General features: G+C 29.3%; 2 protein-coding genes across 3 annotated transcripts; both read left to right on the top strand.

Annotated features, from left to right (window-relative positions):
* Positions 1 to 3,449: 3,449 nt before the first annotated feature.
* Positions 3,450 to 7,223, top strand: LOC110607582. 2 transcript variants are annotated; one of them, XM_021746735.2, is made up of 5 exons: positions 3,450 to 3,854; positions 4,224 to 4,270; positions 4,363 to 4,538; positions 5,829 to 5,937; positions 6,758 to 7,223. In XM_021746735.2, exons 1-5 carry the CDS (start codon positions 3,521 to 3,523, stop codon positions 7,064 to 7,066), a joined length of 975 nt encoding a protein of 324 aa, XP_021602427.1. In that variant the 5' UTR covers positions 3,450 to 3,520; the 3' UTR covers positions 7,067 to 7,223. The 2 variants fall into 2 exon arrangements, with proteins under 2 accessions (XP_021602427.1, XP_021602423.1); XM_021746731.2 differs by having other exon boundaries at positions 3,451 to 3,854; positions 4,188 to 4,270.
* A 3,804-nt stretch (positions 7,224 to 11,027) lies between these two features.
* On the top strand, positions 11,028 to 14,406 carry LOC110609634 (serine carboxypeptidase-like 42). Its single transcript, XM_021749366.2, has 10 exons — positions 11,028 to 11,806; positions 12,143 to 12,250; positions 12,336 to 12,428; positions 12,521 to 12,613; positions 12,713 to 12,798; positions 12,903 to 13,181; positions 13,284 to 13,417; positions 13,618 to 13,710; positions 13,832 to 13,949; positions 14,046 to 14,406. Exons 1-10 carry the CDS (start codon positions 11,518 to 11,520, stop codon positions 14,211 to 14,213), a joined length of 1,461 nt encoding a protein of 486 aa, XP_021605058.1. The 5' UTR covers positions 11,028 to 11,517; the 3' UTR covers positions 14,214 to 14,406.
* The last annotated feature ends 1,840 nt before the right edge of the window (positions 14,407 to 16,246 follow it).

Here is a 16,246-nt window from a genome sequence, read left to right as displayed (position 1 = left end):
TTAGAGTATAATTTTTTTTATATCATTATATAGTATTGCTAATTAATAAATTTAGTTTTATTTTTTAATATTTTTTATTAAAATTACACTAGCATAAAATAATTAAATTTTTTTAAAAATTAAAATTAAATTAAATAAAAAATATAAAAATTAAATTAAAATTTTAAATTAATTTAATTCAAACCGAATAGCTTACATCTCATCACACCAATGAATATTTTGTTGAATGGGGTCCAATTTTTTAATCTATTATTGTTTTTTGCGTTTAAAATTATTCTTAAGCTCCGGTTATTTTCTATAAAATATTTTATAGAAAAATATTTTTTAATATTTAGAATATTTAAAAATTTTAATTAATGAAAAATATTTTTTTAAATAAAATAAAAAATAAATAATTTAAAAAGAAAAAATCATTTTTTACATATTTAAAATTTATATATATAATTTTATTAATAAATTTTATTTTTTAAAAATTAAAATTAAATAATAAAAAATATATTATTTTATTAAAAAATATTTTTCACATAAAATATTTTTTAAATATAAATTATTTTTCACAAATTAATGAAGTTTTACCATCTGTACATACATAACTTGTGTGACTCGATGTTATTAAATATTATGTAATATACTGAGAATATTATATGGTACGATAAAATAATACTCTCCACAGTTTGTTTTTTTTTTTTTTTGAAATGGCTCCACAGTTTACATTATAGCACATAAATAAAAATAATTTTATAGATAGTTAATAATTTTATAATTACTTCACGTAAATAAATTATTTTATTTTATTTTATTAATTATAAATATCATGTCATTTATATCGGGTGATGCTATAAAACACCATATAATTTTCCATATTCTACCTTATACACGTTTAGCATGTCTTATACATTTATTTCAAATAAAATATAAAACTAAGTTATTGAACTACAATATAATAATTTGTTTATAAAAAGCACACGCTTTATTAATTTAGATATATTGAAAATTTAAGAATATAGAGAGTGAAAAAAAAAATCAATAAAATAAATACAGATTAATTAGCGTTTACGGTGATATTATTTTTAATTATTGTTAAATGTCATATTTTTTTGAGACCGAAACTTGGTTAATTGCTTTAGTTATATTTTTTTCGCCCTTTAAGATAGAGGAATTATTAATTTTGGCTTTTAATTGGTGCGAATCAGTTTGATTTTTCTCCCCTTCATTGGATGCGTCGGTGGTTTTTATTTGGTTTTTTGTTACTTTTTGGAGTTGCTTTATTTCTTTTTTTTGAGAAAATTTTTCATCCGTGTAATATCGACATTTTAAAATTGCATTATTATGTCTGGTGATCATCGTTCCTATAAGCGAGAATAGCATCGTCAGTTCTATCGTCATCTCCTTGGTATTTGCTCTTCATAATAGTTTTGAATATGTTTCGTCATGAATTTTTTCTATTTTATTTTTGTTTATACCATAATTTTTGTGAATATTTGAAATTTTTTATTTTTTCAATTATTTGTTTTTGTCACTAGAGCTGCCAATGATTTCTCCTGTTACTGGATTTCAAACTGTGTAGACTGTGTGATTAGGGGTGAGCAGTATTCGGTTCAAATAAAAAAAATTGATCGAACTGAATCTAGTTCGATTTTTTATACATTTCGATTCGGTTCGGTTCGATTTTTAATTTTAAAAATTTTAGTTATTTCAGTTCGGTTCGGTTTTGATCAGAAAAAAATCGAAAAAATCAAACCGAATCGATTAGTGATAATAATATGTTTTTTTAATAATATAGATAAATTAAATCATATAAAAATTAAAATATTTTAATTAAATTTTAAAATATTAAAAATAAAGTGTAAAAAATAAAAAAATTATTAAAAATCGAAATCGATCAAACCGAATCGAACCGAATCAGACCGGTTCGTTTCGATTCGGTTCTGATAAAAATCGGTTCGATTCGATTTTCATAAACACTAAAATTTTAGTTTTTGGTTTATTCGGTTCGGTTCAATTTTGAACCGAACCGACCGAATGATCATCCGTGTGATGGATTAATAGACTGTTCTTGAATTGGTTCTTTGGTTTAGTTGTTTTTTTTTTTTTTATTTGATTGATTTTGTTTTTAATCGGTTAGGTTGAATCCTTTATTATGATTTTAATTTGTTTTGTATTTATTTCTATGGATTTTTAGTTTTGGATCATGTATCCTTTAGCCCTCAGGATTTTGATAAAATGCAATCTATTTACATTAATAAAAAAATAGATATATTATAATTACGTTATAAATCGTAAAAGTTTATGACTACAAATTTTAATAATAATTTTATTAATATACAAAAACATGCATAGTTTAAATTTTAAATAGGATTAATCCAAAAAAATTTACACAATTTAATTTTATTTAATATATCAAAACAAAGTTAATTTAGCTTCAATCTCCAAACTTCCTTTACAATTCACAAAATTATTATTATATATTATAAAATTTGAATAAGGTTAATAATATTTAAATTTAAATAGCAAACAATGTAAATAATAAAATTAAAAAAAATTAAAATTTCATATTATTTTATAATAATTCATTTAAATTATTTTTACCAAATAAATTAATTATAAAATAAAATTAACGATCAGTATAAAATAAATTAAGAGAGATTTATAATTTAATTCATGAGTATTATCATTATTAATAAGTCAATCTCTTTATTTTTAAAAATTTATTAAAATATTTTTATCTTTCTTTTCACTAACAAAATAATTCTCTCGTCTTTTTTTCTATTAAAAATAGATAAAAGATTGGAGATAAAATTTTTAAAATATAATTTTACCTTCAAATAAAAATTTTATTTAGTTCTTAGATATTATTATTATTAATAAATTAATTCTTATATTTTTTAAAATTTATTAAAATATTTTTATCTTTTCTCATATTTATTAAAATATTATTATATTTTTTTATATCTATTAAAATGTCCTTATCATTTTTTTTCAATTAGTCAAATAGTTCTACTATTTTCGTCAATAAAATAGTCTCCCATCCTCTTTTTCCTTAAAAAATAAGAAGAAACAAAAGAAAATTTTTTTTATCCTCTTTAAAAAAAATAAAAAGAAAAATCAAATAAAAATCAAATAAGAAGAGAAAGTAAAGGAAGAATCAAAGAAAAAATAAAGAGGAGGGAAGAGACAATAAAAAAGGAGGAAAAAACAAGGCGATAATTTAATTTTTTATTATATTTTTAATAATAAAATAAAAAAATAAAAATATTTTAATAAATTTTTAAAAATATAATATTAACTTATTAATAATTACAATGTGCATATATTAAATTATAAATCTCCTGTAAATTAATGCTGGGGCGGGACGGGAACTATGAACCTCGACGTCGTTTTGATTAATTGCGCATCAACGACATCGTCTTGTATTGCAATTAGTCAATTACCTCTCGCACTTCAAACGCGACAGCCTGCTTCTACAAGCTTCCACAAAAAAATCAGAACGTTTCCATTGTCTGGGAATTTCTCACTCTTCATGCCGCTGCATCAAGGGGCTAAGGAAATAAAATTTCTCACTTCTGAAAATCGAAAAATGGATTTGATTTCATCTTGCAATATGAGAGTCTCTGAAATCTCAGCTCCACAAAACAAGAGCTTCTCTTACGGTTTCAGGCCTTTGTCAAACCGCAACTTCGAGTTCTCATTTTGGATGCACCCGTCTAATTTAATTCCAATGAAGTCTAGTACGCTTCACGCAAAGAAGAGGAACTCGCAGACTGAGCCAGTTCTCAAGCCAACCTTAATTGAAGAAGCATCGATGGACAATGAAGACGAAGAAGAACAGCTTCTCTTCGGTGACCTTGAAGATGGTAATCATTACACATTTACTTCCTTTTTTGTAGAGCTTGTTCATTCCTTTGTTCTTCATTTATTACATTCTAAACTATTTTTTATTTTATCGTAGTCTTTCAATTTAATTATGTTCTTGGTGAAATAGTTGTATGTAATGGTTCTTTATGCTATGAAAAATTGAAAATGTTGGTCTTATGGTTAAACTGCAATACCCATGCTTATTAGTTAGTGTTTTGTTATGAAATTGGGGTAGTGGAGTTATAGTGATGCGTTTTCTTGCTTTGAAATATATAAGTGTTGCAAATTGTTCGGAAATGAAATCGTTGTTTAATGAGAAGTTCATTGTTTAGAGGCATTGATGGATGGTGATGGTGACGATTTGGAAGGTGACAATTTGGAGGATCAGTACGTGGAAGATGAAGCAGAACTCTATGTAAGTTTCTGTGAAGATTATTAGTAAAGCGTCCTTGATTTTATATGCTGAAACTAAGTCAATGTTGCTTACTGTATTCCCCTTGTCTTAAGGTTGGAGATGGGGGCGGGGGAGGTGGAATTTCCCTTGCTGGGACATGGTGGGATAAAGAAGCATTGAGAATAGCTGAAGAAGTTTGCCAATCCTTTGATGGCGAGTTGAAGATATATGCCTTTAAGACATTGTCAAATTCTACAATTCAAGTGCGCATTGAGAGGCTTACTAATAAGTAAGTCATTGTTTGATTTCATATATGAGAAATTGTATTGAATTTGGTCCTATTAATACATAGTTATATATTATGGTTGTGTTTCCTACAAGAATATTCAGAGTGTGACTCCTCAGTGTATTTTTTTAAATATCTGTCATAAGTCAGTTTGAGCATGTCTTTAATGGTGTAAATCTGTTAATACATTGATTGACAAATGTATAATTGAACTCTTCTTATGCCCATAGGACATTTCGAATGAAGTAGAGTTAAAATTCAGTTAGTTGCTTAAATTGCCCTAACAAAAAACGAATTTTTCCATTAGAAGACAAAGTTTGTAAACTTTAAGCAGGGATCAGAAGGATGGTGCATTTGAGAGACATTTCAGTCTTAACAGCGTAAATGTTCGCTTGAATAAGTTTCCATTGTCTCTACCTGCTTATCAGCCTATGTCAGGTGGCCCTTGAATTTTTCTTCTTTTCCATTCTTTGTCCTCATATGTGTTTTGAATATAAGTAGAGGTAATCTCTCAATCTTTTAACAAAGAATTTGAAGTTTAATGGAGCTGAATTTTGATCCGAAAACAAAGAAATTGGTTGAACTATGAATTAGAATGCAATATGATGGACCTTTCCTGAAAATGAAGTCAGTAGCTCAAATTCAAGAATTTCCTTTTCTTTTCTCCTTTCATTTTTACAGGTCTTATGTTGGCAAAAGAATACCTAGAAATTCCATCCATTATTTTTATCCAGTCATTTCTGTTGTCATATTAAACTGTATAATCTATTTTGGTACTTCTAAATTTTATTTTGGACAATTGGAATAAGTTGATGTACTATTTTGAAGCTGATTGATATATATATTTTTTGGTTGCCTGAACTCAAATTTCAATATTTACATTCATCACTAGATTGGTTATGAAAGGCCATGCTAAAAGCGACATTGAATAAGGTGCGTCCATGCTCAAGTTTTGAATTTTATTTGAGACAAGTCTAGACAACTTGATATGTACTAATCATGTTGAGGGTTCACTGGTCTCCTTGGTCATGTACATTGTGCATTAAGATTAAAAAATGCCTTCCAACATATTTTTATAATTGGTGAGAAGGATTGCAAGCAAAAAAATGTGTAGATGGCCAAATGACCTATACTGTTAGTTAATTACCATGCTCGACCTGCTTATTTGTTTGTTATGTTACTAGAAACATTTCTGGAATTGCTTGCTATTAGTTTTTTTGCCCAGCGAGTTGTATAGGTTGTCTTCTAGCATGGAGTGCTTCTCAGGCTCTAATTCAGAAGGATACATTGCAGGTCTGGTTCCCCCACTATGGAAGATATTGAAGCCTTTTCCACAACCTACAGAGCATGGTTGGATGAAGCTGAGCTTGCTAAGATTATACCAAATGATATATCCTTGGAGGTAATGATTTTCCCTAACTTGTTTTATAGTCCATGCTGTATAATAATGAGGTGGATGGTACCGATACATCTTCTTGTTTTATAGGCTAATTGTTAGGACTATAAACGAGTCAGGCTGAACTTTGAAAAGTTTAAGCTTAGCTGGTTAGATGTCATTGAGCTTGGGCTTAGGTTGTTTAGATTTTATTAGATTTGAGCTCAATTCAACGTCAGCTCCACTTTAGCTCATTTATCACTTTTTTAGGATTATGAACTTGAGCTTGACTTGTCAAGCTTAATTAGAAATACGTTAATGATTGCCCCAATAAATCATAATAATTAAATTATTAATTATGATCACCAATAATAATATGTGTGTGTGTGTATATATATATATTCTATGTACTTATATATTTTCATTTATATTTTAATTATCTTATGGTTAGCTATATATATAACAAAATTAATATATTAATGAGCTTATAAATGAGTTAACTTGCCCATCTAAATGAGCAGAGTAGCAGTAAGGTCAAGCTCGAGGCTCATTAAGGAAACCAGCTATATATATATATATATATATATATATATGGGAGATGTTTGAACCCATATTCCCACTCGGGATAACCTCCTCTGTACAGATTGAGTAACTCCAGTTGGCTAACTATTGAGATTTTAACAGAAAGTGTGGGTTGCCTATTTATTGGATGCATAAGAAGTAGCCACTCTTAGTTTTTAATTTAGGGGTGGGATTTTCCTTGTATACTTTATAGCTGAAACTTGAATGAAATTGCCTTCTCAATAATTTTTTAATGTTAACCTTTCAAGGCCTAAATTTGCCTCAGGTATCATCTCCAGGTGTTGAAAGGGTAGTTCAAATTCCAGAAGAGCTAGATCGGTTCAAGGATAGGCCTATGTATGTGAAATATGTCACTGAGATAGTTATGTCAGATTCATCCTCAGAAAGTGATGGCGTTTTCAGGCTCATTTCCTTTGACATAGAAACAAAATGTTGCACTTGGGGTTTGGCAGATGTGAGGATAAATAGAGAAAAAGCAGGGAAAGGAAGACCTCTTAGCAAGAAACAAAGAGAGTGGCGCTTGAGCACACCATTTGATTCCTTGCGCTTAGTTCGCCTGTTTTCTGAAATTTGAACATATTTTTTTAATCACCCTTTTTGTTCATCCTATGATCATGGATACCAATAGAAAACTTCAGCAATACTCGATGATGTATCATGGTAATAGCTACGTCAAAATATTAGTGGAGTTTTGCAATTGCCCATGGCTGGCATACCAATCTTTCTTCCCTGATTTTTTGTTTCAAATAAAATTGATTGTTTACCCAAATGAAGTAAGGATCAAAATGGACAAATAGAGAAGCGGATGGTTATGTGAACATGACAGCTATCTTACCATGAAGAGTTTGGAGAGGTTCTTCCGTAGCTAAAGAATGTCTCCTGAGCTTGGAAAATATTCTGTCTTGCCAGAGGATGAGAATAAAAATACCGGCACGAAGATCTTCTCAGCTTGGAAAATGTTCCACTTCTTGTCAAAGATTTAGAACGCAAAGCAAAGGCTGAACCCACGAACTGTTTCATATGTATGTGTGTGTTTTACTGTGCCTCTTTCTCATATGAAGGTGTTTGTTCTTAGTTTTTTCTTGTAATGATTCATTGCCTTATTAAACTGATTTTGCTAGTTTTCTGTAACAGTGTTTTCGAATTTCTGAATTTGTGTTGTGCAAATATGTAAATGCTACTGTTTGATGGATCATATTTGAAAGCATTTTTAACCCATGATGAGCTAGCATCCTTCATATCGCTGGAATCAAGGTTTCACTCTTCATCAGTAAAATTTTAGCTTGTCTTAGGTCCATTACACTGGAACTTTAGCATACATGTGTAGTTGACTAAGCGGTTTATAAGATAGGAGGACTTTCTATTTACATTGTTCTCTATAACGTGAGCAATTCCATTTTTTTAAAAAGATTTCTTGGTTTCGTTTGAATAATTTTTTCTTATTCTCTGAAACAGTTTGAATGAAGAAATATTTATGTTTCTTGAACGTACAAGATGATGTTCTGGATAGATTGAGGACTTGTCCATTTGTTAGTTGTAAAATGGAAGTGTCTTCACTGAATTTATATTGCTTCACTCTTTTTTTCTTGATACATCTGGAAACTAAAGGTTAGGAGTTATCAGATATTGCTTCTTTTGGCTCCCGTCATTCCACTTCATTGAAAGCAAATGACTTATTTTGCACTCATTGTGCTTGAGTTCAACTTTTTGACAGGACAGGTTTCTTTCATTTGCATTTTCAAATTGAAGGGAGGATTCCACTGGTAAGGTCCTTCATCATGATTATTCTAATGGCCTACATATGACTGATTGAGATAGTTATGGTACCTTTTCTCGGTCCCCCCACCGCCCCACCAAAAGAAAAAATCATTTTCAAAATCATTTCATTTGTTGCCTAGATTAATGTTGAAGAAAATCATTCTCTAAAATTTCTTTACGTGGATTATTTTAATTGAAAATTGGCCTTAATAGTTTGATCAAATTGCAAATCCCTGCTTTCGGAATCTGCTTAATTATTTGTTGTGGCTTTTGAGATTGACAAAATATGATCTCAGAGATAGTGTTTGAGTGAACATATTGGGACTACTTGGTATTGGGTTTGGGAGATCAAGAATGCTTTTCAGTAAAAAAACAAACATTATTGTAGATGTTAAATAAACAGCTTGAAAAAAAGTTGTTTTATTATTTTAATGTTTTTATTCCTAAAACCTATCACATTTGTAATTTTAAATAATTTCAATACTCTTTAGCTAATAGTTTTAAGAGAGTTTTTATAAACAATAGTTTCACAAACAAAAACTTTTAATAGATTACTTTGGTGGGAGCTGTCAAACCAAAAAATGAAACGTGCGGTAAGTTTAGCTGGTCTTGGATGCTATCTAATTAACCAGATATTCATTGTTTGATGATGTTTTCAAGTCATGCATCATTTTGGTTTGGGCTGATTTTATCCCACTTGCTATGGCTAGTCAATTCAAAGAAACACTCCTGACCGCTCAGACTCCTTATGTCATTTGTGTTGCGTTCCCATTTGGTGAAATAGCTGTTGTAGGTAGTGATGGTGTATTTTTGGTTTGGTTGTGGCTGATGTTTATGGTATTTTGGGTCAGTATAGGACTCTATGAAATTTTATTTGGCCAATTGTCTTGATTTCTTTTATTATTATTATTATTATTATTATACCAAGTAGCATTATAACCCATTTAAGGGCAGCAGGAGATCGAAATTGAGATCTCGAGATCTAATGGAATATTTCTAATCCACTCTAAACCAATTCCGCTGATTTCAAATTAACCATTTCAGCCAAAAGCTGCCCAAACGTCGGGTTACTGTACAAATTTTTTGGCTTTTACCATGCAAGTTGATAGTGCAATTTATCCTACAAAGTTGGCTAAAGGCACTATTCCCGACAGTTTTCTTCTTCTGATTCTATTGTGTTGCCTCTCGGTTAAAAAAATGCAAATTACTTGACATCTTTAAGTGTACCAAAATTATATATATATACCCTATTTTTAAAAAGTAATAGTTTAATCTTTATATTTTGATTTAGACAAATTAGAGGCTGTTAGTTAGGCAAAATGCAAAAATAAAAATATTTATTTGTATAAAAATATGATAAAAAAATAAAAAAAATAAAAGAACATAAATAAATAACACACAAATTTACATAATTTATCGTTAACCTAAGTCAATAAAAATACACTAACAAAAGAGAATAATTTGAAATCACTCAAATTCTTAAATTTGTATTCATAAAACTCTTAGATTTTAATTTTATTCGCTAGCTAAATTGGTCAAATTTAATGAGAAAATTCACAAGAGAGTTGGTTGAGTACATATGAGTAAACCATAAAAATTCAAGTCAGACAATAAAGATTCTTCAATTTATTTTTTTATTAAATATTTTTAAAATAACTAAAATACTTTTACATTTATAGTATTATTTAATTATTATATTAAGTTAAAATTAATATTTATAAATCTAGATTTATCCAAATCAATAGTTGTCTCTCTATTTAAACTTTATTAAATTAAAAAAATTATTTTGGGGTCAATTTAATTTGATAAATTAAAATTATAGAAACTAATTATTGAATTTTAAAAATAAAAGAATGTATTAACTTTGAAATACTTCAATAACATAAAAATATTATAAAAAAAAAAAAAGAAAATGCGTCACGTCCTCCATCATCGTTTCGTGAAAAATCGTGCTGTAGCCTGTAACGGGAACTTTTCTATCAGAATTCTGGGTAGGACAGAGAATTTTTTTTTTTTAATTTTAATTTTATAATATAAATTTATTTATTAAATAAATATTATATATGAAAAATATGTTTTAAATTTTTATAGTTTTTATTACTTAAACAAAATGTCTAACTTTATAATTGTAGAATTATGTACTTAACAAACTGGCCATTAGCCGTAAACACTATTCAATTGTTTATTTATGAAAAAACAGTTTTCTGTTTTTTATTTTTTATTCTTTTAAAAAATTATAATTTTTATTTTTATGAAAAATAAATAAAAATATAGAAAACATGTTAACCAGTTAATAATAAAAATTCATTTTTAAATTTAAAATGATGAAAAATACTCATAATTTTCATAATTAAAAGATAAATTATTTAAAAATTTATTTCAAACTTAATTAGTTTTATTTTTAATTTTTTTCGATTTACTACTAATATAACTAATTTCAAATATTATTTAAAATAACTATTTAATTTTAATCATAAAAATATTATAATATATTTTTTATTATAAAAAATTATTATTTTGCATTTGAAAAACAACTAAAAATGAAATTTTTATTATTATAAAGAAAAACTGTTGAAAACATTTTAAAGTTATTTTTTAAATCATACTCTTTCCATGTTATTATTTTTGTTAATTTTATTTTTCATATTAATTTTTATTAAATATTAAAATATAATTTAAATACTTATTTAAAAAAATAATAATTTAACTTCACCAACTCAAAAGATCTCTTATAATAGGTTGAGTTTACTTTAAAATTTTTATAAAGTTAGAAAAATTTCATATTGATAAAAAGGTTAAACAGGTGAATTGAGCGAAACCTCCATGGTCTTGGCTAATTCTTGCCTGGAACAGTATGGATTCAAAGTGTAAATAATTTAACGATGTAGGTCCAAGGGATCTCTTCCGACGAATGCTAGAACCTCAGCAGGTTGACAATCCCAACGCCTTCTTCTCTGCAATATCCCTAACCCAGTGGTGCCCTGCCACTCTGCAACTTCTTAACGTCTTCCACTGCCTGCTGTGTATAGATATGGCAAATTCCATGCACAATTCTATATCTTGAGATATGAATACATGCGCAGCCTTTTGGTTAAAGAAAGATTCAGAATTCACGTGCCTCTTCATACAGAATTTGTTTCATACTCATAAAGTACTCATTCTCTGCTTGCATACACAGAGTATTATCATTTTCAAGGTTTTTTCTTTTCTCTTTTAGCTTTGATATGTGTATATATATATAGAGAGAGAGTGGTGGATTTTCATGGAATGGATGAAGGGTGTGGGTCTTGTGTGACTGTGGGTATCATGGGTAGGTGCTGCTTCGGTGTGGTATCGATTGCTGTGCTGTGTTTTGCTGCGTTGGTGAGTTACGGGGCGGAAGGGTATCCGGCTGAAGATCTGGTGGTGGAGTTGCCTGGCCAACCCAAGGTTGGGTTCAAGCAGTTTGCTGGGTATATTGATGTCGATGTGAAGAATGGGAGGAGCCTGTTTTACTACTTTGTTGAGGCTGAGAAGAACCCTGAAAAGAAGCCCCTTGCTCTCTGGCTCAATGGAGGTCAGCTCTTTCTCACTCTCTCTCTCTCTCAGACGTCGGTTGTTCATGTTTGATGGGTGATTTTGATTCTTGTATTTGATGGTTGTCTTACCTAGGAAATGGTGTTCTTCTATTTTGTTTCTTTTTACTTGCTTTTCAGCTCTAGGTGTTTTTTTCCCCCTTCACCACTCACTGTTCTTGTTGGTCCTGAAAGTTGCAAGGATGTGAATCCTATCTGCAAAATTGAACTGTTTCTGACAAAGGCTTTCCTTATGAATATCCATATTTCTTTTAGAGTAGAAGGATATTTTCTTCTTTTATTCTAAATATTATTAACAGTGACATTCCATGTTTCAGGTCCTGGTTGTTCCTCCGTTGGTGGAGGTGCCTTCACCGAGTTGGGTCCATTTTTTCCTACAGGGGATGGCCGAGCCCTTCGAAGAAATTCAATGTCTTGGAACAGAGGTGGCATATGCAATCCAATTTAAGTACTGGATTTTTAATGAACTTCAATTTGCATTTACTCTATTTATTTATTAATCTTTTGCAGCATCAAACATCCTATTCGTCGAGTCACCTGCTGGAGTAGGGTGGTCATACTCAGAAACAGCTTCTGATTACACTACAGGAGATGCCAAAACTGGTATAAGAATTAGCATAACAAGATATAATGCATTTGAGTCACAGTTAATTTTTAATTGATCTAAGATTCCTAAGATTTCTTATTCTTTGCAGCCAACGATATGTATATTTTCTTATTGAAGTGGTACGAGAAGTTCCCAGAATTCAAATCACGGGAACTGTTTCTTACAGGAGAAAGTTATGCAGGTGTGACAAATAGCTTTGCAGCGAAATTTCTCAAATTCATGTTCTGTAACTGCTATGTTCATCAGTTTTAGTAAATTTCTTGTCTGTATTGTTATATAGGGCATTACATCCCACAGTTGGCTGAGGTTCTTCTGGATCATAATGCACGTTCAACTGGTTTCAAGTTCAATATCAAAGGAGTTGCTGTAAGGAAACCTGACTCTTCCTTGTACATATCTGAATTATTTCTTGCTTGATGCATATACATATAGCTAAAATTTTTCCTTTGGTTTTTACTTCATATGGTTAGATTGGGAATCCACTCCTTAGACTTAATCGGGATATTCCAGCAACGTATGAATTCTTTTGGTCTCATGGGATGATTTCTGATGAGATTGGCCTCAAGATCATGAATGAATGTCAATTTGATGACTACACATTTGCAAACCCGCACAATGTAACAGATTCATGTAATGAAGCTTTAACACAAGCAAATATAATTGTTGGTAGTTTCATAGACAACTATGATGTGATCCTAGATATTTGTTATCCATCAATAGTGGAGCAAGAACTGCGACTGAGGAAACTGGTATGCTCTCGTTTTCCCTTTTACTCGCTTGCTTCGTTCAATCCTTACCGGAGATTCACACTTGTAACTTTTCGATCATTACTACTTTTTATAACCATGTAGGCTACCAAGATAAGTGTTGGAGTTGATGTCTGTATGAGCTATGAAAGAAGTTACTACTTCAACCTTCCTGAGGTTCAGAAGGCTCTTCATGCCAATCGAACAAATTTACCGTATGCATGGTCCATGTGCACTGGGTAAGAGAGACTTAAATTGTGCTTTGAAGTAAAACTCATATGAGAAAAAGATTTCCTAACACCAAAAATAAAAACATCATCTTTTGAACTTGTCTGAATAAAGTTTATCAGTAGGAGCTCTGGTCATTACAAGTAAAATGAATGTTTGCATATTGGTTTGCTGCATAATTACTAATATTTCTCTCCTGGTTTTTGTGCAGTGGTTTAGAGTACAGCGATACGGATGCTAATATGGACATGCTTCCCATTCTCAAAAAGATTATTAAAAATCACATTCCAGTTTGGGTGTTCAGGTAAGTTCCATGGGACGATATACGTCCACTCGTATGCATGTATACATTCCGAGTTCTTCTGTAGTTTGTTCTGCAACATGATTATTGTGTATGATATCAAATATTGAATTAACCAATGCAGTGGTGATGAAGATTCTGTTGTGCCACTTCTGGGCTCTAGAACACTTGTTCGCGAGCTAGCTCATGATCTAAACTTGAAGATTACAGTTCCTTATGGAGCTTGGTTTCACAGAAGCCAGGTACTTAATCATTAGTATAGTTTCATCATTATTTCCTTAAGCATTTGTCTGTGTTAAAGAATGACCTGACCTGCCATTTTCTTTATATGTTTACAGGTGGGAGGTTGGGTAACAGAATATGGAAATTTATTGACATTTGCCACAGTAAGAGGTGCTGCTCATATGGTGCCATATTCACAGCCATCAAGAGCTTTGCATCTGTTCAGTTCATTTGTACGTGGCAGGAGATTGCCAAATTCGACACGAATTCCAACGGAGGATTAATTAAGAATAGGAGTTTATGGTATTTCTCAAATCAAAATTCTGATAAGAATAAGTAATAGGCTTCAAAGGAAAGGGATTTCCAATTATAGTTGATATGTGTTTTGATTGGTCATTAGAATTGGATGTTTAGAGTTTGGAATCATAAAAGGGAAGCTAGCTACTCCCTTGCCTTAAATAACAGAAGACTGCTTCACATGAAATCTTTAAAGCTTTGCAAATTTGATATTTAAGATTTAAGAACGACATAGTTAAGATTTAACAAATTCAATAATAATTTAAAATTTTAACTAAAAATTCAATAATATTTTACTAAAAATTCAACAAATTCATACCAACTTGACTAACTTTTATTTATAGTAATTTGTGGACTGTTGAGACTTATTTGAAATTATAAGTATGGAACAAGCCGTTGAATAGAATCGTTAACAAATGTATTGACCCTTAAATAGCAAACTTGTCATATAAGGGAGTCGTGTAATTGTTGGATACTAATTATTCAATATTTAAAGTGTCAAAAATACTTATTAAACTGTTATATTTTTCAAATATACATATAATAAAATACATTGAAAATAATTTATGATTTTATTTTTTTAGACATGATTAGAAAATAAAAAAACTCTCAAAAGAGAACGTTTTTTAAGTATCCAGAGGATGAAAAAGATTGCCATCATTTTCTGCTAATTTTCTTTTGTTTTAAGTCACAAGTTGAAAACTTAAGCACTTTTTTATGCAAATTTTTAAATGATTGTTAATATTAAACCAATTTAACAGAAATTCAGACAAACCCAAATAAGGTATTTAATTTGTTACCGGTTATTCAATTATGTAAGTGTGTATAGGTTTTCTTTTGTGATTCTTTTGTCTCTCGATATTCTCGCATTTTTCTTTTGTTTAAATTTATTTTTTTTTCTTTTTCATGAAAGACGATCTGCGTCAATTAATTATCGACGAAAAAGAAAATATTGTTGTCCCTATTAAGAGTTTCAGAGATATTCCGATCGTCACTTATAATATTTATGTATGGTGGGGATATTTCTCACATACAATCAAATCAATTTTCAGAATATACAGACCACTTTACCAGATTTATGGCGGTAATTCTCGGACAGTTATTGTATTGAATGATTTGATTCTTAGTTACACGCTGAACATTTTATTTTTATGGTAACAAAAACTCTTAGTTCTTATATAAAATATTTTTATAATTTTTTATATTTTGATGGTTGCTTCTCAGTTAATGGATAAGGATTAGAAAGAGACCTTTCGTTAATGTGGAAGATTCATGGATCTGTTTCTGTGGTTGATTTTTTTTTAAATTTTATTGATTCGGTGTTTTGGGAGGTAATGTTCAATGGAGGTTAACTAGTTATTATGAATTTCCGGAATCGCAACAATAACGTCAGTTTTAGAATCTTATTCAAGTTTTATCTCATAAAAACTATCTTCCATTGTTTTGTTCGAAAAATTTTAATGATTTATGCTCGAGATATGAGAAAGAAGAATGAGTATCTTTATCAAATTATCTTATGCATGGGTTTAGATAGACACTTAAGGAGTATTTTTGTCAAATTATCTTATATAGAGGTTTGATTTTGAATAATTGTAAATTTTTGTTAGACTCTAGAACTGATATTTCTGTTAGATAGATCCGTCGTAATGTTATTTTAACTGCACATAATTTAGCTAGAAAATCTATTAGACATAATTATCTTTTGATTTGGGATGATATTCTTTTTGTTAAATAAAATTTTATTAATATAATTAATAATTTTATTTTTTTAAAAAAAATTGTTATGGGTTATAAATGAATTAGTTAAAAATATATTTTATATTATTAATAAGATATCAATAAAATGTATTTATAGTTGTTTTAATTATAGAAATAATAAGTATAATTTACTATTAATATAGGGTAAAATAAATTTTATTTTATCTTTTTTAATATACTTTCTACACATATTGCTTTCGTATTAAATTATTTTAAAATTAATAATTTTTAATATATATCAAATATATTAATGATTACTTTA

The sequence above is a fragment of the Manihot esculenta genome, chromosome 2 (assembly GCF_001659605.2).
Source record: "Manihot esculenta cultivar AM560-2 chromosome 2, M.esculenta_v8, whole genome shotgun sequence".
Taxonomy (NCBI): domain Eukaryota; kingdom Viridiplantae; phylum Streptophyta; class Magnoliopsida; order Malpighiales; family Euphorbiaceae; genus Manihot; species Manihot esculenta.
This window is presented reverse-complemented; position numbering and strand designations above follow the sequence as displayed.